Raw genomic sequence first — 17,680 nt, forward strand, 5'->3', positions numbered from 1 at the left:
ATTCCTGGTACATTTTTACTCTTTGTGAGAATTATGTTTGAAGGTCATGGGAAAATGTCATGGCACCCCAGGTGCTTTTGTATCAATAGTTGCACATAAGATACCCCTGTAATTCAGTGTATTGAGTAAACACTTACTCCAGACATTGTTAAAATGGACAGTGCTAATTCCTTTGTTTTCTGTTTCTTTAACTTTACTGCTAAAAAATGTTGAAAACCAGCATTAGTGTTTTCATGTTTGATTTTGCCTTTCTCACCATGTATTGCAATGATACATTGGAGCTTTATATTATTATTTATATACTTACTGCAGTGTATTCCAGGACTTTTTACAGTATTAGATACGGTATTTCATACATCAACAAAATATTCTTTCTTCGTGTGTTGTGATTGTTCTTGGCATCGTCCTTCATCCAGTATGTTTACCCTCAAAAACAACGCAGAGTTGGAGAGGCACAGTGTGATGAATTCAACAAATGTAAGCCCAGTAACAGGTGTGAGGAAGTATAGGAGGTATGGTCAGGAGAGGAAAGATAAAATAGAAATCTGGAAATAGATGTTGAGCTGGCAAAATGAATAAATGAGGAAAGACTGTTCTGACAGCAGAAGCTTACAGCAGGGAAGGTGCTTATACCAAAAGGGCAGGTATTGGAGCGGGAAAGAGCAAAGGTTAGCCCTAGGTTAATGCTGAGCACGGTAGTGGGAAGTTAAAATCCAGAAGATAGGCTGGAGTATACCATTTTTTACACAAGGCCAATTTGTTGTTGGTTACTAATACTGCTATTTCTATTCTTAAGTAAGGTAATGAAAGAATGATTAGGATACATTGCCTGTAGGTTGTTGCCTCTAGACAGTAAGCCAAATTTATCATCATGTACTCCCATTGAAATAAAATAAATGATGAAACAAAATAACCTTTTATGTTATCAACTATTATTTATAGTGGGGAAACAGATTGAGTTAGAAATGTAGTAGATTTCAAAGTTTCAATTGTTTTCTCTCCGGCTGTGCTGTGTGGTGCAAGTAAAGAAAAGGTTAAGTTTACCCATGATAATTCCCTCTCACGTTTACATTATCAATCAGCCTTTGTAGCTTTTTGTGCTTTTATCTATTGTGTTTTCATTGTAATCTTTACATATGAAGTTCTCAATTCTACAAATTCTTATGCTCGAATTTATTCACCAATGGCTCTGACAGACGAGCTCGGGAAGACTTAGATGCTATGGCTTAAGATATCACCAGCTGTTTGCCTTCTCCCATCCCTCAGATCGTAGTCCATGCAGAAGAGCCAGCAACACCTGCACCTCAGGCACCGGATTTCACTCTCCTCACCTCAGCGCAAATTTGTCTTTTTTGGTGGCTCGAGCTGATGAGTGGGTCTATGGATAGGATTCCTGGGGACATACCTGTTCTGTTGTGCTGCCCTTTCTTCCAGGCCAGTAACCTCTAGCAGAGAGGTGATTGAACAGTTGGGGGCAGCAACATCTTAAAGCCTCTCAGTTCGATATCCACTGCTTACTTATGAGACTCCATTGTAATTTCAAATGAACATGCTTTTAAGTTTCTATTTTAAATTACCTGTGTTTTGCACCTGTTACTGTATTAAGTCAGGGCAGAGGGCCTTTCAATACTTGGATTTGCCATATCACCATATCTCTGTTTAAACTCTCACCTCAGCATTTGCTCTTAAAACTGATCATACCTAAAAGGTCTTGTTTATGCAACATAGATCTTTCTTTCCTGTGGTACTATACCATAGAAATTGTCTAGTAGGCAGTTTTAGTGTTGGATTCATTGTGTGTGGAGCTGATTAAGCTGCCTCCAATTAAGATTACATCACTTATTTTATTGCAAGACCAGTTTCGTATTACTTATGTCTTTGCCAAAAGAAAAGAGTTACCCTGAAGTAGTGTTATTATTTGTTTTGTTTTTGTGTTGGCTGTCAAAGCAAAGTCCAATATTTGTATAGCCAACATTTAAACTTGATTAGGTCCTTGATTTACTGCTGCTTGATTAAAATGAATTTTAAAATTAGGACCGTACAGCAACAAGAAAATGGATAAAGAGCTGGCCTGTTGCCAGAACTCAGCAGTAGTGGCTGGGGGGCATTGTCAACGGTTTGCAGGGACTGACACCAGAATTTGTGTTGAGTGGAATGCTTTTCACTGTTTTGATCGATAGCTTAGGAGTAAACATAAAACCAGTAGTGATAAGCAGTATGGATGGTACAGTGATTGCTGGACCAATGAAGGAAGGATGATGTATAAAGCATGGCTGGGATCATGGTAGCATGAGCCCATTTCACTGGTAAAATGCAGTTGTCTACACAAATCTTGTGTCTAGGAAGAAGAAATGATGGATATTCCTGCAGAGTGGAAGACTTCATTTTGGAAAGCTGTGGCCCGAGGAAGACTTGGGGCTTGTAAGGAGATTTCTGTAGCCAAAGATGCCTCTAATGTAGGGCAACATCAAAAAGGCTAGTACAGTCTTTGACTCTAAGTTAGTGTAGGAAGGAAAGGTAGGAGGGTAATTTAATAAGACCACTACTGGGAAGTTGCATGTAGTTCTAATTTTTCTGAAAAACATCTACATTACTGCACCCATACTTTACTTCAGCAAAGTCTTTTAACTATCTGTCCCACCTTGCTGCAGCTGAATACAGGCCCTCCAAGCTTACCTGTATAGTGTTGGGAGTCCTAGGCAAGGCTGTGCTGCACCCATGTGATTTTGTCATTTCTTTCCATTGCACAGGGTGTGAAAAGCGTTGCTTCTTTTCTGTTGTATGGACATATCCTGGAAAGCTTTTTGTAACAGGTTTTTTCAGCCTTAGACTTTGGTGTGATTGAATTTTAGTATGATTTTAATGGAACCACAAAGAACTACAACAGCTGAGGATTTGGGGGTTTTGTTTTTTTGTTTTTTTTTGTTTTTTTTCATCCTGAATTCATGAAGTAGTCAGACCAAGGATGGATGTTGCTTTCTTTGGAATTTTTTGACATATACTAGTTAATTTATGAATGACTCTTTCTGTAATTTGGAGAGAAAAGGTCAACAGAGCATTCTTAGACTGCTGTTTACCTTTTTATTGTGAAAGATAGGATAATTTTGAAAGTCTGGATTATTTCAATATCTTTCTGGGAATACAAAGCAGCAGACTTAAACGCTATATAGGAAGAAGGTATTCTGGAAAAATGATTATTATAGAGACAAAACCTATTTAAAAAACTTCAAACTATTTTCATTCTAAGTACACCAGTGGGGTTAAATAATATTAGTAACTTCTGTTAAAGTAGCAGATCATAATAATTTAAAACAAAAGGTCCCAGTGCACTTGCTAATATCTTTTATGGCTTCAGTAAAATACATCTGAAATGATTTACAAAGCAAAGCTTCTGGGTGAATTCTTCCAGTTCTACATGGGAAGACAGCCTGTTTGTCTTCATGGTTGTTTATATATACCCATGGAAATTATGATCTAAATGTGGGTACAGTACTAAAACATAGCCATATATGCAGAGTAAAGAATTCAAAGCACTTGCATTCTGTCATTTATTGCACACAAGTAATGTATATTGTATAGGGTCTGTTCAGTTCTGTATCGTGACCATAGAAGGACTCTATAGATTTTGTACTGTACCTTGAAGAGACTTTCAAGGGGAGGGACTGGTACTCACAAAGAAAAGATCAGTGCAGTGAGTATCTGACCAAACACTGTCAGTGCTGGAAACAGTGGAGAGCTAGAAGGTGTTTCCACGGCACTATGTTAGTATAGATTTTCGGTAACTCACCTTATTTAAAAAAAAAAGAAAAAAGTCTGTATGGAAACACAAGGAAGGCTGTAAAGCTGAGTATGCAAGATACACTATTTCAGAAATTAAAAGCAACTTAACCAAACTCTTTTTCAAAGTTGACCCAGCCCTCCTTAAACCTCCTAAGCTTGGTAGAAGTGAGCAGTTGTACTAGGAGGAGAATAGCCCTGCAGTTTCTTGTGATACTGGTGTTGAATCTATTTGCTTTAATGAAAGCCAGTCTGAACTTATTTTAGTGGATGATCTAGCAGTTTTTGTTTGTTTGTTTTATATAGTCTGCAAGGCTATATATCCCCCTCCTTCCACTTAAAACTGCGGCAGTGCTGAAGCACGTATTCTCCTTTGTGGCCAAGGGCATGTGCAAACCCTTACTGCTTAGAGATAGGCGCTCAGGAAATTAGAGTGAATGGAGTGGATTTTCATCTTCCATTTTATCTCAGGCTATGGTTTCTGAATAGATACTCACAGGCTGATAGCTGTTTATTAAATGCTGTTGCAAGGGCAAAGTCTCTCTTTCAGGAGTCTCAAAACTGTTCCATTCCTAAGTAGTTTGAGGTGTAGAAATTTCTCATCAGAGGTATCTTTTAGACCAGGGAAGGCCAACCTTTCACGCAGCGGAACACAGGGTTTAAAAAAAATATAGTCTCCAAAAGCAGCAAGTAATAAAAAACTGCTCAATTTTGTATTTCACTGATATTTTTACAATAAATACAATTTCACATATAGTGCATGACTTCAGACATCCAAATAAATACTTTTTTCAGTGTGTTAGTCTCAGCTGGTGCCATCCTTTTCTCTGGCGTTCTCCTGGACAGTGAACCCTGCAGTGAAATGTCTTCTTCCTTGTGACACATATGCACACTGGTCAGGAGTACTGGGAATTGATGGTGACAACTCTCTACCCATCCTGTGGCTTTACAGGGAAAACTGTGAAAAGGAACCAATCAGACATTTTCAGAAATAGTCACATCAGGGACCTTCAAACGTTCACATAACTGCTATTTCAACTGAAATTCTGCTGTTTTGTGATTTTATTTATTTATTTTTTTTTTGCTGCCTTTGCATCATGGTCTTTTCTTCCTGACTGCACTGCACACTTGTCTCCTCTGCCTTAAAATGAGGCAAGTAAACAGTTTGCTACATTTTCTGCTCTCTACCAAAGCATATTTCTGTCATTTGACTGTTCCTGCATATGAAAGTTTCAGACTGATTACAATATATTCCTTCAATTTTTGTACAAGTTTAGGATTTTTGATAGACAGCAATGATTTTATATTCACTTTTTGCCCAAATGCAATGTACAGCTCTTCAAGAAGTTGCATCATGTACACTATTATTTTATTCTTTGTCCTGAAAATTATTGCCTTTTACGAGCTCTCTAGCTAGATTTCAAGAGAACCAAGTTGTGAGCAATTTAGATATAATCTGCAGAGAGTGTGCTTGGCCTGTTGTTCTGAGCTATTGTTTTGAGGTACTTTGGAAACTACTGAACCAATGCTATTTAAGCCGTATTAAACTCTTCACCCAATTATGGCCTAATCCTTCAAAACCAATGGAGTAGGACTTGTTTTTGAAAATGCTGCTGCTAACATCTATGGGTCTGTTCACTAAGCCTGACTGTTTTGCTCATTATTAAGTGCTATAGGGCTGAACTTTACATTTGATATGTTACTACTGAATCCTGTAGATTTATCTACTGTTTTTTTGCTGAAGACAACTTTAAAAGAAAAAATACAAAAATGATGTATTGCATTAAGTCTAAGAAAATACATGTCAGTTTTACCTTCTGATCTCTATGAGGAAGATTAACAGGTTATTCTGTCTTTTATCAGTTACTGAAAAGTAGAAAAAAACCCCACCAAATTAAAACTCTTTACACCTAATGTTTCTTTTGCCTGGTTACTAGAATAGATTCTTTTAAGCTGAGTTGCTTTCCTGAATGCCTAATACAGCATGTGAGACAACAAAAGGGGCATAAAACTATTTTTCTTCATTCACAGATCAGTCTATTTAATACTTATTGAGCGGCAGTAGTTTCAGGGAAAGGAAAAAAAGCCATTCATTCTGAACATTGGATGGAAAGATTACCTTTTAAGTCCTTTCGAATACCAGGTTTTGTAATGGAACTAATAATTCAGTTTTGCTGAAGTGTTACAATTATGGCTACGTGTACTGAAATGTTATTCGCTGCTGTCATTCGTAGTCTGCTTTCGGCTTTTGCATGCTTGTTTGAGGTAACAAGTGAGACAATCATTAGACGATGAGATAAGTGTGGTGACCAATTTTATCATTTATTATGACTTGAAGTCTGGCGTGATGGGACATTGTATGATACTCCAGTGAAATATATGACAGAAGGACACATTTGTCTGTCTTCCAGCTTTTTAACTGTGTGGCTGACTTGTTGCTATTTTCTCTTGTTCTGGTTTCCAGTTATTGGGCTGGTTGTCAGGCAGGAATGGGCGATATGCTGAGAGCTGTATTTCTGCTTCCACAGTGGACAAAATTCAATGCAAATGGATGTAAAATAGATGGGACATCAATAATAGAATTAATGGGAAAAAATAAGCAGAAATGTAGTCTAATACACTTTATAAAATCATTTTTGAAAAACGGGGTAAGAGGAAAAATTCAAGCAGCTTCAAAATACGTTGTTTTGATAAATTCCTTTAAGGGAACTGTTTACATTTTCAATTTTGAAGCCATTCCGAAATTTCTTGTTTTTTATGGCATAAAATAATGCAAATCAAACAAAAAAAGGCAAAGAATAAACAAAATATCAGCTGAATATGGATTTATTTATTGTTTCAGAATTTTTCTTTGCAAAAAACTTTAAAAAGTTACAAGTTTTATTCCTACTTAGAGTCATATGATGGATTTCAGTCTTTCAGTCTTACAATGAAACAGACATTCTGTCCTCTGGATGGCTGTGAGCTATAGTTTAAGATGGATATGCTAAAGGGATGTATAATTATTCCCAAAACATTTCTTCTTATTTCAGGAAGTTATGAAAATAAGCCTAAGCTTAAAAGCCACAAGTGATGAATTAATATGTGTATATAGTTAAAGCACCCCGATTTGTGGCAAACTCTGACTTGTGACAATCCCAGGAAAAGACTAACATCCAGAAAAAATCAAATTTTTGGTACATCCCCAAACTAGAGAAAGTGAGACTAGAGGCTTTATTTTCTGGTTTAAAGAAGAGAAAAATAAATTGCTCTTCCCCCTACTTTAACACCTGGCAGAGCAAAACAAAGTTTCTGAAGTCTTGAAGTAGGATCCCAGTAAAACGACCTGGTGCTCTATTAAATTCAAGAATTATAAGTTCATAACATCTTAGAAGAGAAATGCTTAGACAGACTTAGCTGATTTTGAAATTTAAGGTCTATGACCTCTAGTTTTATACCACTTACTTAAATTACTACCTACTTCATCAAAGGAAGTGAATACTGAAGGTATGTGTGTAGAGGATCAAAGAGAGAATAAAACTGCCTATATTTAAGTGTAGTGTGAAATGTTTGCTGCTGTACTTCGGTTACTGAGGTAGGACAAATGACTGGTTCTGGTTTTTCCTCTTGATTCAAGGAACTTTCAGCTTGTGAGCTAGAAAATGCATGCTTTCTTTGCTTATGTTGTGTAAGGGTGAGAAAGGCTTTATTCTCCTTATTTACCCTCAAATTACAAACATCATTGTACACTTCCTGCATTTACTCCTGTATGTATAGGTAGAGTTCATCCTTTTAGAGAGGGTGAATTTGCATTGGGCGATCAGGGTGGGTAGGTACCCTTTCTGGTCAGATCGCACTCTTTTTACCTTCGATTTCTATCGTATTCAAGGAGAAGTTTAAATATATGATGTTATTTTGAATAATGTTAGTCTGAAATACTTTCTTGTCATTTATCATGTAATTTTCCCTTTAGCAGACAATACACCTTCCTCTGAGAAATACTACATTTTGAACTGTCTGGCCTGGTGGACTTGAGCCATATGTATGCTTTTTTTCCTTCATGAACTTATTCAAGCATATTTTATTTACACACTGATTTTACCATATATTCTTACGAAAGAATTTATATGTTCATCTCTGAAAGTTCATAATTTTAAATTTGTTCAGATAAAGATCTGTCTTCATATTAAGATACATATATGTTTTACAGATGATATAGCTCTACTCAGTTTTGAAGTGGGCAGGGAATTTGGTTCTGAAGACAAATAACAAATCCTAATAATGAAAAATAAATATAAGGCATATAAAATCTCTACAGATAGGAATATTCTTCTGCAAAAGGCCGTGATCTTTATTATTTACTATACAGATATCTCCTGTATAAGTAACGTTTTTAGAAGTGAGTTTTGGCCAAGTACATTCTGGACCTGGCTCTACTTCCTGTGTAAGCTGTGACAAACCATTCTTAACTGGGAATGGAAGGAACCTTTGACTTTTTTAATAGCCTCTTTTTGCTTACAATTCCAAATTTACTTCAGTATGAAATCTTTTAAAAAGTCTTCCTCGGGGATTGCAATCCTTAGAATCTTCCCTTTCTTTCTCTCTTTCATGAATAAAACTAACCACGATCTTTTGAAGTCTTATCTTAAGGTATTCAAATGCATCTTACATATAGCAAAAGCAAGTGAACTGTTTTTGCTGAAGGAGAAGGAGCAAATATTTAGGCCTAATTGAGCCTGCCTATTTTATGTACCTCCAGGAGGTTAAGGAGCATAGTCTCCTGAATGCAAAATTTCCAGAGGTGATTTGGATTCCTCATTCTCTGAGATAATTTCCAGAGGAGTGATGAGGACTACTTTTTAATAGGAACTTAAGAATATGACATGGTTGGGTCAGCCAGCGAATGCATGAACAGGTGGTTTTTTTGATGTTTTATTTAATTTAGTTATTTTGATTTTTGTTTTTTTAAGTAGCAGTAAAGGTTTGTACATTCTTCATCCTAGAAGTATGACTAAGGTATTATTATGGTGTTCCCTCAGCTGCATTATTCTTGCAGTTGGGGCTATTGTTTACTTTCACTACTTTTTTTCAATTTCTTCCTTACTATTTCAGCAGTACACAAAAAAGCCAATTAAAATAATCAAGAGCGATAATTTCCAAAATAGACGCATGCAGGCAGCTTCCCACTTTAAATGCTGTGCTACAAGTTCTTTGGGATAACTTGATGTTCACAGAGAATCTAATATGGTCCTTGGATTTTACCAAAGAGGATAAAGGCTATTTTTGTCTCTGGTAATTTGTAATATTGTTAATTATTAATCATTTATTATTAATTAATTATATTAAACATTATATTAATACCCATTATTTCTTAACCTACTGACTATGAGATTGACTGGTAAAAGACCCACTCTTTCACTGACATCAGTAGGCTTTGAATCAGGTTCAAAATTAATTGGCTTATGGGTTGAAATTATTAATGTGCATTGCAGCCACAAAAAAAAGAGAGGGATTTTAAAGTTTTATATCCATTTATAATATTTATAAAACATAAGGTACTTGTACATATACACAGATATCACTATGTATTCGTCCTCATTTATTTATAAACTTTTTTGATTACAATTGAAGATTTGACCCAGTAATTTTACATTCTATGCTGGTTCTTTGCTATCATGAAATCTTAATTTCTTTTCTCCCGGCTGACTAGCCACATTTCAACTGCAGAAATAATCATTTCATTGATTATTTTTATCACTCTAAGATGCCCTGTATTAATATTCAGGCAGCTTATTGTTGAAGAATAAAAGCATTGGAGACTGTCAGATATCATCACTGCTAAGAAAGTTTGCACATAGGCACATCATCCTGTGTTCAGTGGTACACACTTTAGACTTCATTACTTCATTAATAATTTATATTGTGCCGTAAATGCACAAATGTATGTTTATGTACAAATGTACAGCCTTTGTGCTATATAGTTCCTGTACTTATTTCTAACACTGTTTTTGAAGTTATTCACAGTATTTTTCTATTTCATTAAAATAACTGCTTTAAAAATTCTGTGATTGATGGAAGCTGTATGTATTCCAAGAATAGTCAGTTGAGATTTAAAACAAACACTCTTGTGATCAGATCTTGAATAGACATTCAGACCTGTTTTATAACTCAAAAAATGCTATTAACAGTAGGAGGTGATAATAGGCAATTTATCACGTGTATTAATTATTATCAGTCACTGCTTCAGAATAAAACAGGAGGAAGGGAAAAAAAACCATGTATTCTTCTGAGGGTGTATACCTTCAAGGGTGAATTCTAGAGGGGAAGAGAAAGAGGGTAAATAAACAATTAAGGGAACAATAAAAATGAAGAAATCCTTTGACCTTGTAATATCTCTGAAAAATAGCAATAAACAAGCAAAAAATCATTCAAGTGAGTCTTGCTTCATTTTCTTAAAATCAGATTTTGTAGAAGGTTGGAAGGTGAGGAAGACAAATAACAAATCCTAATAATGAAATGAATGTTGCCTTCAAATGACCTGAAATTACTCTTAAAGTATTTTTAATAGCATGTAAAAAGAGCAGTGACAAGCTGCTTTACGTGGTTTTAGATGGTTATATAGCCATTAATATCACAGGGACCTGAAGACCGTTCAGAGTATATTTAACACATTATGCTGCATATTACTTGTGGTCTATAAAGAAACAGAGAAAAGGCCAAATCCTGCACTCGCTGACATCAGGGGGAGCATAGCTGTCAAAGACAGCTGAAAAAGACTGAGTGCATATTTCTCTCCTTAAAGTTAAAATGGATGATTATTGCAGGATGACCACTGACTATTTTAAATAGGGCAGTGGCAGTTTTCCCTTCAAATTGTGCCATGAGTCATAAAGGATCCAGGCTTTTCCTTTACGGAAATCTGATCGGAAAGTTACATTTGAAACCATTCCTACAGCAAGATTCATAAATAATAAATATTATCTCTTATTAATCCATATTTTAGTTTAACTCTGGCTCACTGCAAGTTACTTCCTCGGGGAATGCAGGATTCTTTACAAGAGAAGGTGATGAGCCACCGTCCCCGAGGAATTAAATTGTGAAAACAATCTTGGTTTCGTACATGCTAATATAGATCTGTTATTCCCTTTCCACATCTATCACAACACATTTTAAATTGTGGCTGATCTTTTATGCAAATAGCTGTCTTATTAGACATTGCGGCTGTATGTGCTAATGTCTCCACGGGCTTCCCGGGAGTTTGCTATCTAGCCATCAAAGCGGTCGGGATGAATGGTGATTACTGCTGGCTTTGGAGAACAAAGGCAAGCGGCAGCGTTGCGGAGGTTCTAGGTGCCGGAGTCCGCGACCCCCCGCACGCGCGGGCCGACAGCGGGGGCGCTGGGGCCAACGCTGGCGTTAGATAATGGGGAATAAGCCTCGTCTGCCTTCTCTTCTGGTGTTTTATTGGCACTCCTAAAACTGCAAACGTCTTTCACAGCTGACATTTTGTTACCAAACATTAGTAGGCTAGTGAAATTGCAAAAGGCAAGTCAAAACAGTTGCTAATGGTGGCATAAAATAAGCCAAGAACTAGTTTTGCAGTGTAAAATGTGTGTTATCTCCTCAACTAGCTGAAAGTTGAAATTTTGTATTTGTTTTCCAGTGTTGTTGCTGTGATGTGAACATTATGTGAGAAATACGACTCAGTCAACAGCATAGCAGGAGAAAAGCCCAGTGGATTTCAGCTTACCACCTGTGTGTTCAAGACAAAATATGAGTGTTCTTTGAATTAAACCAAAATAAGGCATGGAAGCATTATAATGCTGTAGCTGAGGATTCTGTTCACGTTAAAAATAGTAGTAGTCTTTGAATACTTTTAAGAATTTTGCCAGGTCGTAGCCACCAAAGTTCATTTTAAATCCTGTGACCCACACATTAAGTTATGGAGTGCGATTCTACTTCTGTTGTCCTGTTTTTTTCACGTGACATTTACATTTCGATAATTCTCACAGGATAGATGAATACAAAGAAAAATAAATGTGTGAATCACTGATGGGATCATTCCTGCAGCTGTGCTTCGAACCTCAGTTGAAGTTATGAATGAACTGATCTTGGCTATTTAAGGTTGTAACATAGGCAGTAGCCCAGACTGCGCAGAGATTTGGCGTGCTTTTTAGCACGTGGTTTGGCATCACAGTGCCTTCGAGGGCTGAGCTTCCCAAACAGTGTGCCTGGTGAAGCTCATGTTAACTGCAAAGTTAACATTCACTGCAAAGGCCACGTGTGCACAGCCTGCGGACAGTCAGTGGCTACCCACGGTGGTTCAAAGTCACCCTTGGCATCTGACTTGCCAAAGCCTATTGGGAAAAAGCAAGTATTTACTGTTGTACATCTGTTGACTAACAGTTGAACTCAGTAAAGTGGATCCGTGCTTCTGGGAAATGCCAGGCCTCTGGTGGCTAATGGGATGCTTGTGTCATACAGATGGTCGGGCTTATCAGCACTATGAGAAGTGATGTGTTCAGCCCAGCTGAAAAGGCTGAAAACCATTGTTTTGAGCAACAAGGTGGCTGTTCAACTATAAAAGCCAGGTGTTTTTTGACTCTGGTAAAAAAGAGTGAAATGAGCATGTTTCTATAACCTTACTGTACCTCTGGAGCCACGAGCAGCAGCCCCGTGAGGGGATGCCCAGCAGGTGGACAGCAGCTTCTGCACGGTGGGTGGGTGGAGGTTTGCTAGAGCACTGCTCAGAGGGTGCTTGTTCACCAACGAGTTACAGGGATAGTGTATGGGGCACCAACATAGTAAAAAGAGCATCTTCGGAGGAGTATGGTATCTGAGCAGAAGAGAGTACCAGGTAGCTAAAACCCAGCACTCCATATGAAGGGACGGTGGAGCCCCAGCTCTCCCCTTCTTCTTCTACTGTCTCTTCATTTGCAGATCTCTAGAGCCCAGGGTGGGAAAGCAGGAGAACATAGGGTGTTTTGCTCACGGGGCAGAGGTGCCAGGAAGGCAGTCCTGGTGCCGGTGGCTTCCCCGAGCAGATTTGGCTTGCAGAGCACGCACGCTGCCTCCTGCTAGCTCAGGTTCTTGGGCATAGTATGAATGTGTTTGCCAGCAATAGAAGATGCTCACAATACTCCATTCGTGCTCTGGTTTACTAAGGAAAAAAATTATATTAAAATGAAATTCAATGGTATCAAGTGCTGAATTACAGTAGAATCAGTTTAAATTCTTATGCTTTTTAAAATTCAAACTAACAGGCATTCTGTAATGTTAATAAACCATGTAATGGGGAAAAAGGTACTTTTAGAATTCATCTAGTAGTCTTCGTAATAGTGATGATTAACTTTAGTATGTCGTTGTATTCTGGGTAGGCTTATGTCTTGATGCATAATCTTGTAAATGTTGCTTGTTACAGTTTTTTATGTTGTACATGGAAGTCATTGGTTTCTTTAGGTAACTTATTTAGGAATAATGCTTTTTTTTTTTCCTGCTACTGACAGTGATTTTTGGATTGAAAACCATGGGTAGAAAAGATGCCTCTACAGCAAGGACTCCGGTTGACCAGTACAGGAAACAAATAGGTAAGAGATCTGTAGAAAAGACTGTGTGCTTAAAAAATTTTCCGTTTTTCACAACTAGACGAGTTGATTTAATAAAATGTATTATTTCTCCTCAAAAACTCTGAATTGCTTGCAAGTGGATGAGGCAAAGTAACACACTGTTTAGGAAAACATTTTTTGTATACTGTTGACTAACTCATTCAGCAAAACTTTTATGCAGTGTTTTGTATAACTTGAAAAAAATTTCATGTTTTATGTTTAGAAATGCTAGCCAAATGTTGCAGTGTAGTGGCTATGTGGTGCTTCTGAACTGCTGGACCTTTCATTATTCTCTTGTTTGCCCCCTGTTTAAGGTATGGACATTTCTAACAAACCAGTGTTCATACTTTATAACAATTTTGATATGCTGAAAGATACAGACCTTTACATTGTATAACTACATTTATTCTCATATTAATGACATTTTAAAAATTGTAGTCATTTATTTTCCCCATTCTTTTCTGTAATGACTCATTGTAGATGTAGGTAACTCGTACACAAAGCGCACTCATGCACCCCTACCTCCCACCTCCCCAGCTATGTACATAGCAGACACAGATCTCTATTTCTTGGCTTAAATGCAAAGCTAAATGGCTTATTTTTGGCATCCGTATTTGAGGATTCTGCCTCTCTAGGTGTTAAACAATATTAAAAGACACATACAATATTTTAAAAGTAGGTATTTAAATGAAGTACCTTAATCTATACTCTGTTATTTAAGTAAGTGACTTTGTTTTACAGTCGCTGAGCACCCACATCTGTGTTTAAATATGCAGAAAGAAAGCAAGTCTCTGGGTAAAAAGGGCTGTTTATAATGTGCATTCTCATGGTGAAAGAGTTAGGATTATGTGAAAAATCTTAATTTTCTCATATCTTAATTTTTTTAGTGTGACATTATTTTAATATAATGGTTTTAATGATCTTTTCTGCATTTAAAGTTGAAAATAAGGGACTAATTTCTATTTTACTTGTTTTAGATAGCTATGGAATGCTCTGTGTTTCCTATCTTGGGCAGTTAGTGTGGCAGGCTTCCTTCATTAATTCTTTGAAATAGTTAGAAACGTGGTTGAAACTCTCCAAGTACATTTACAGATGGGAAGCAAATATACTGGAGAAATTTCAAATAGATGGGCTCTCTGCTTTTGGGCAGTTTAGGTTTTGTGTAGAATACCTCGCTAGGAAGCTGCTACCCAGCAGAAGATGACACCACAAATATTTCGCCAAAAGGGATTTGGTAAGAAGTGGGAGCCCCTCAGCTCATCTTTAAGATGATTCTTCCCACATAACTAGATGGTTAAAGGGAGCATTGTTATGTCCGCTTTGTAACATTTTCTCAGCATGTTTTTCATTATGGTCACTTCTTTTTCAGCTATCTCCTTCAAGGTTGCTTTTCTTCTTTTTGTGAACACCTTCATGTGATTCCTGTTGGAGTCATTTTTTGAAATCCTCCACAGGGTGGAAGAGATCAGTGATCTCAAGGAGTGCTCTGCTCACCAGGGCAAGACTCTCACGCATGAAGCATTTCTCATTTCAGCAGGCAATTCTCCTGTCCAGGTCCTGCCTTCAGCTGCATCCCCTGAGAACTCACTGGACCACGGGAGACCCAGAGGGAGTGTGAACCTGCCACTAAGTATGAGACTCACTAAATGACCTCATGCTCTTCCACAGCTTGAGCTATTTCTTGCACATTAACACCACTTGGCACCATGGTTGCACATCTCACACCTGTGTGCCAAGACTGATCAGCTTTGTCCTGAGCAGGAGAGAGGACACTGAGTTGTGGCAAGGAGGGAAGGGGGTGAGAGGATTTATGTCGGAGCCCAGCACTCTGAGGGATCCTGTTATACAGCTGACTCTCATGTTTCAGGCTTGCTTTGTACAGCATATTGTCTCAGCAATTTGACACCTTCCCTGTTACATGATGCAGCACCATGATCTGTTGGGTACTGCAAAATACAGTGTCTGAGGGGTATCATAATAAGTTCATTTTGCTTAGATGTGATGCATTGCTCTTAACTTGGCAAAAGCAAGTGTTAAAATTATTGTAGGGAAGAATCTTGCACTGGCAGGCAAATAAACTATATGACCTACAAGGTGTTTTTTCTGTCTCTAGTTTCTGTGACTGTATTATTCCTTGGAGGACTGAGAGCAAGAACTAAAATAGAGTATCCATTGCCTTTTTCTCTGGTGATAGTTGTTTCAGTTCCCATTGTAGTTGTTCATTGATGTAACCCTGCAGTTTGCCAATATGCATTATTGCAATTAGTGCATTGTTATTAGTGGATTTATGGATAAAGTTTTATATTTTAATGTTACAGGGGTGTTTGAGTTTAACGTATAAGCTTTAAGAGCTAGCATTAGGCCTGGTTATTGAGTTATCCTTCTATTCTCATTACACCTTTAAGTGTATTAGTGCAATAAATACAAATATTGTCTAATAAAGAACTTTTCTAGTCATAATGAATATGAGGTCTTTCATGTTTTGCAATTACTTCTGTTTTTTTTTTTTACTGTTTTGTACAAGTGATGATAATTCATCTGTTTAATTCCTCACGATCTGATTTCATTGGCATACTTTTGTCTTGAAATCTGGTCATCAAATCTTAGATTTGACAGGTTACATACCTTTGCAGGAATGCTTTAATGTGAGGGTCCAGGACTATGTAGCTTCTGGATTGTTTGTTCTTATTTGTGGGATAACGGAAGCAGAAGGCTCCTGAGTTGCAGGAGATAGATGTATGCCCACCCTTTCCAGATAGTTTGCAACCCCAGAAACAGTAGACAAAGAGAGACTGCAGGGGACCTGTCTTTGAAAACTTAATTTATCACACCCATTTAAAGTTTAAAGCAGTGCTTAGGATGATAACTATCCTTCTTTTCCAGGTGTTCAATGTGTATGGATTCTTGAAAATATTATGATGGAGACTTGCTGAACAACTATCTTTTGCTGTCTAATCGAGGAGCATTATTTTTTAGCTCAGAGTTTACTGTTTTTATAGCCTTGCTGAATAGAAGGTAACCAGGTTGAAAAAATGTTCATATCTTTTTTTGGAAGAAAAATACAGTCTTCAAGGAACAATATGTTGCAAAGTCCTGTCAACTCCAACACAATTTTCAATTAAATTTTTAGTGGAGTAATTTGAAGTAAAATCAGATATTTAATTTCATTTTGTTCCAAGCTTTCTGTTTTGTTCTGTTTCCATACGGCATGCCACATGCTTGCCCTGTGCCATGGTTTAAGTTCATGTTGATTGGTTCAGTTTAGCCATTTTCCTTTTTTTTCCCATCATGACTGCAGGATTACTTGGGTTTTGCTTGCTGCTATGCCATTAGCAGTTGTTTTTTGCTTGAGTAGCATTTTCAGAGGATTCCCCCAGAATAAAGATTGATAATACTCTTCTCTGTCAGCTGGCTTTCAGCCATCTCTCTTGCCATCAGCCAAAATTTGTCTGTGGTGCCTCTCGTTCAGCAAGTGCTCCGGTGTCCAACAGCGGCACTGCCTTTTCCCCGGGGAATAGAGAGAGGCTTTTACTTATCAGACCAAACTGACGCTGGCTTCTCGAAGCCTGTCCCCAGGTGAGACGGAGAATAACAGCAGCCACCTTTTCAAACTCACTTAGCTTGTGCCAGGAGAAGGTGGGCAGGAGGAAGGAGAACGCTGAGGGAGTTTTTATATGTTCGGTCCCCTTGAGCAGCCAAGGCTTTAGGGGAGGTATAAGGAAAAGTAATTGTAATGTTCTTTATTCAGCTCTCTCTCAAACACGCAAAAATATACCTGAGTGTGCGCTCACACACACACGCACACGCACAAACGCATGCGCGCAGCCCTGTAAGGTGGCAGAAAACAGTGAACTCTTTTGCATAGCATTTACTTATCACTGCTGCTGTTTGTGCTGCTGTGCTTAATTTACTGGGATCGGAGAAAAGGTGTGAGAAAGTATGCATCTTTCTGCATTTATGTAGCTTTGCTTCACAAATGCTATGAAAATAGCAACAGGTTTTGCACCATATTTGCTTTGTTTACTGTTATGGGTGCTTTAAGTTCCCAGAACAATTCCACATGTATATTTTTCATCCTTCTTCATCTGGTGTGTCACTTATTCAGCAGAGAAGCCGCAGGATTTGTGGGTAGTGTTCATGACTCGTGTGATTGCGTGGATCCTAAGCAGGCATACTGAGAGGATTATAGTATAACTAAAACCTGGTCTACAAATCAGGAATAGACATACTTTTGGCTCACATTCCTATTGTGTTGCTGTAACATAATTTTTCACGAGGAGAGATTGTTTGCCGATCATTCAGCCTCCAATTTGTAGACT

The 17,680-nt window shown here is 37.7% G+C and overlaps 1 protein-coding gene across 2 annotated transcripts in view; it reads left to right on the forward strand.

Moving 5' to 3' along the window:
- The window catches only part of TRIQK (triple QxxK/R motif containing), a 60,789-nt gene that overhangs the window by 4,202 nt on the left and 38,907 nt on the right, over positions 1-17,680 (forward strand). For both annotated transcript variants that reach the window (XM_026099775.2, XM_026099776.2), the window contains exon 2: positions 13,263-13,343. In XM_026099775.2, the coding sequence (XP_025955560.1) occupies positions 13,283-13,343 (61 nt within the window). In that variant the 5' untranslated portion in view covers positions 13,263-13,282. The remainder of the gene's footprint in view (positions 1-13,262; positions 13,344-17,680) is intronic.

The sequence above is a fragment of the Dromaius novaehollandiae genome, chromosome 2 (assembly GCF_036370855.1).
Source record: "Dromaius novaehollandiae isolate bDroNov1 chromosome 2, bDroNov1.hap1, whole genome shotgun sequence".
NCBI classification, from domain to species: Eukaryota; Metazoa; Chordata; class Aves; order Casuariiformes; family Dromaiidae; genus Dromaius; species Dromaius novaehollandiae.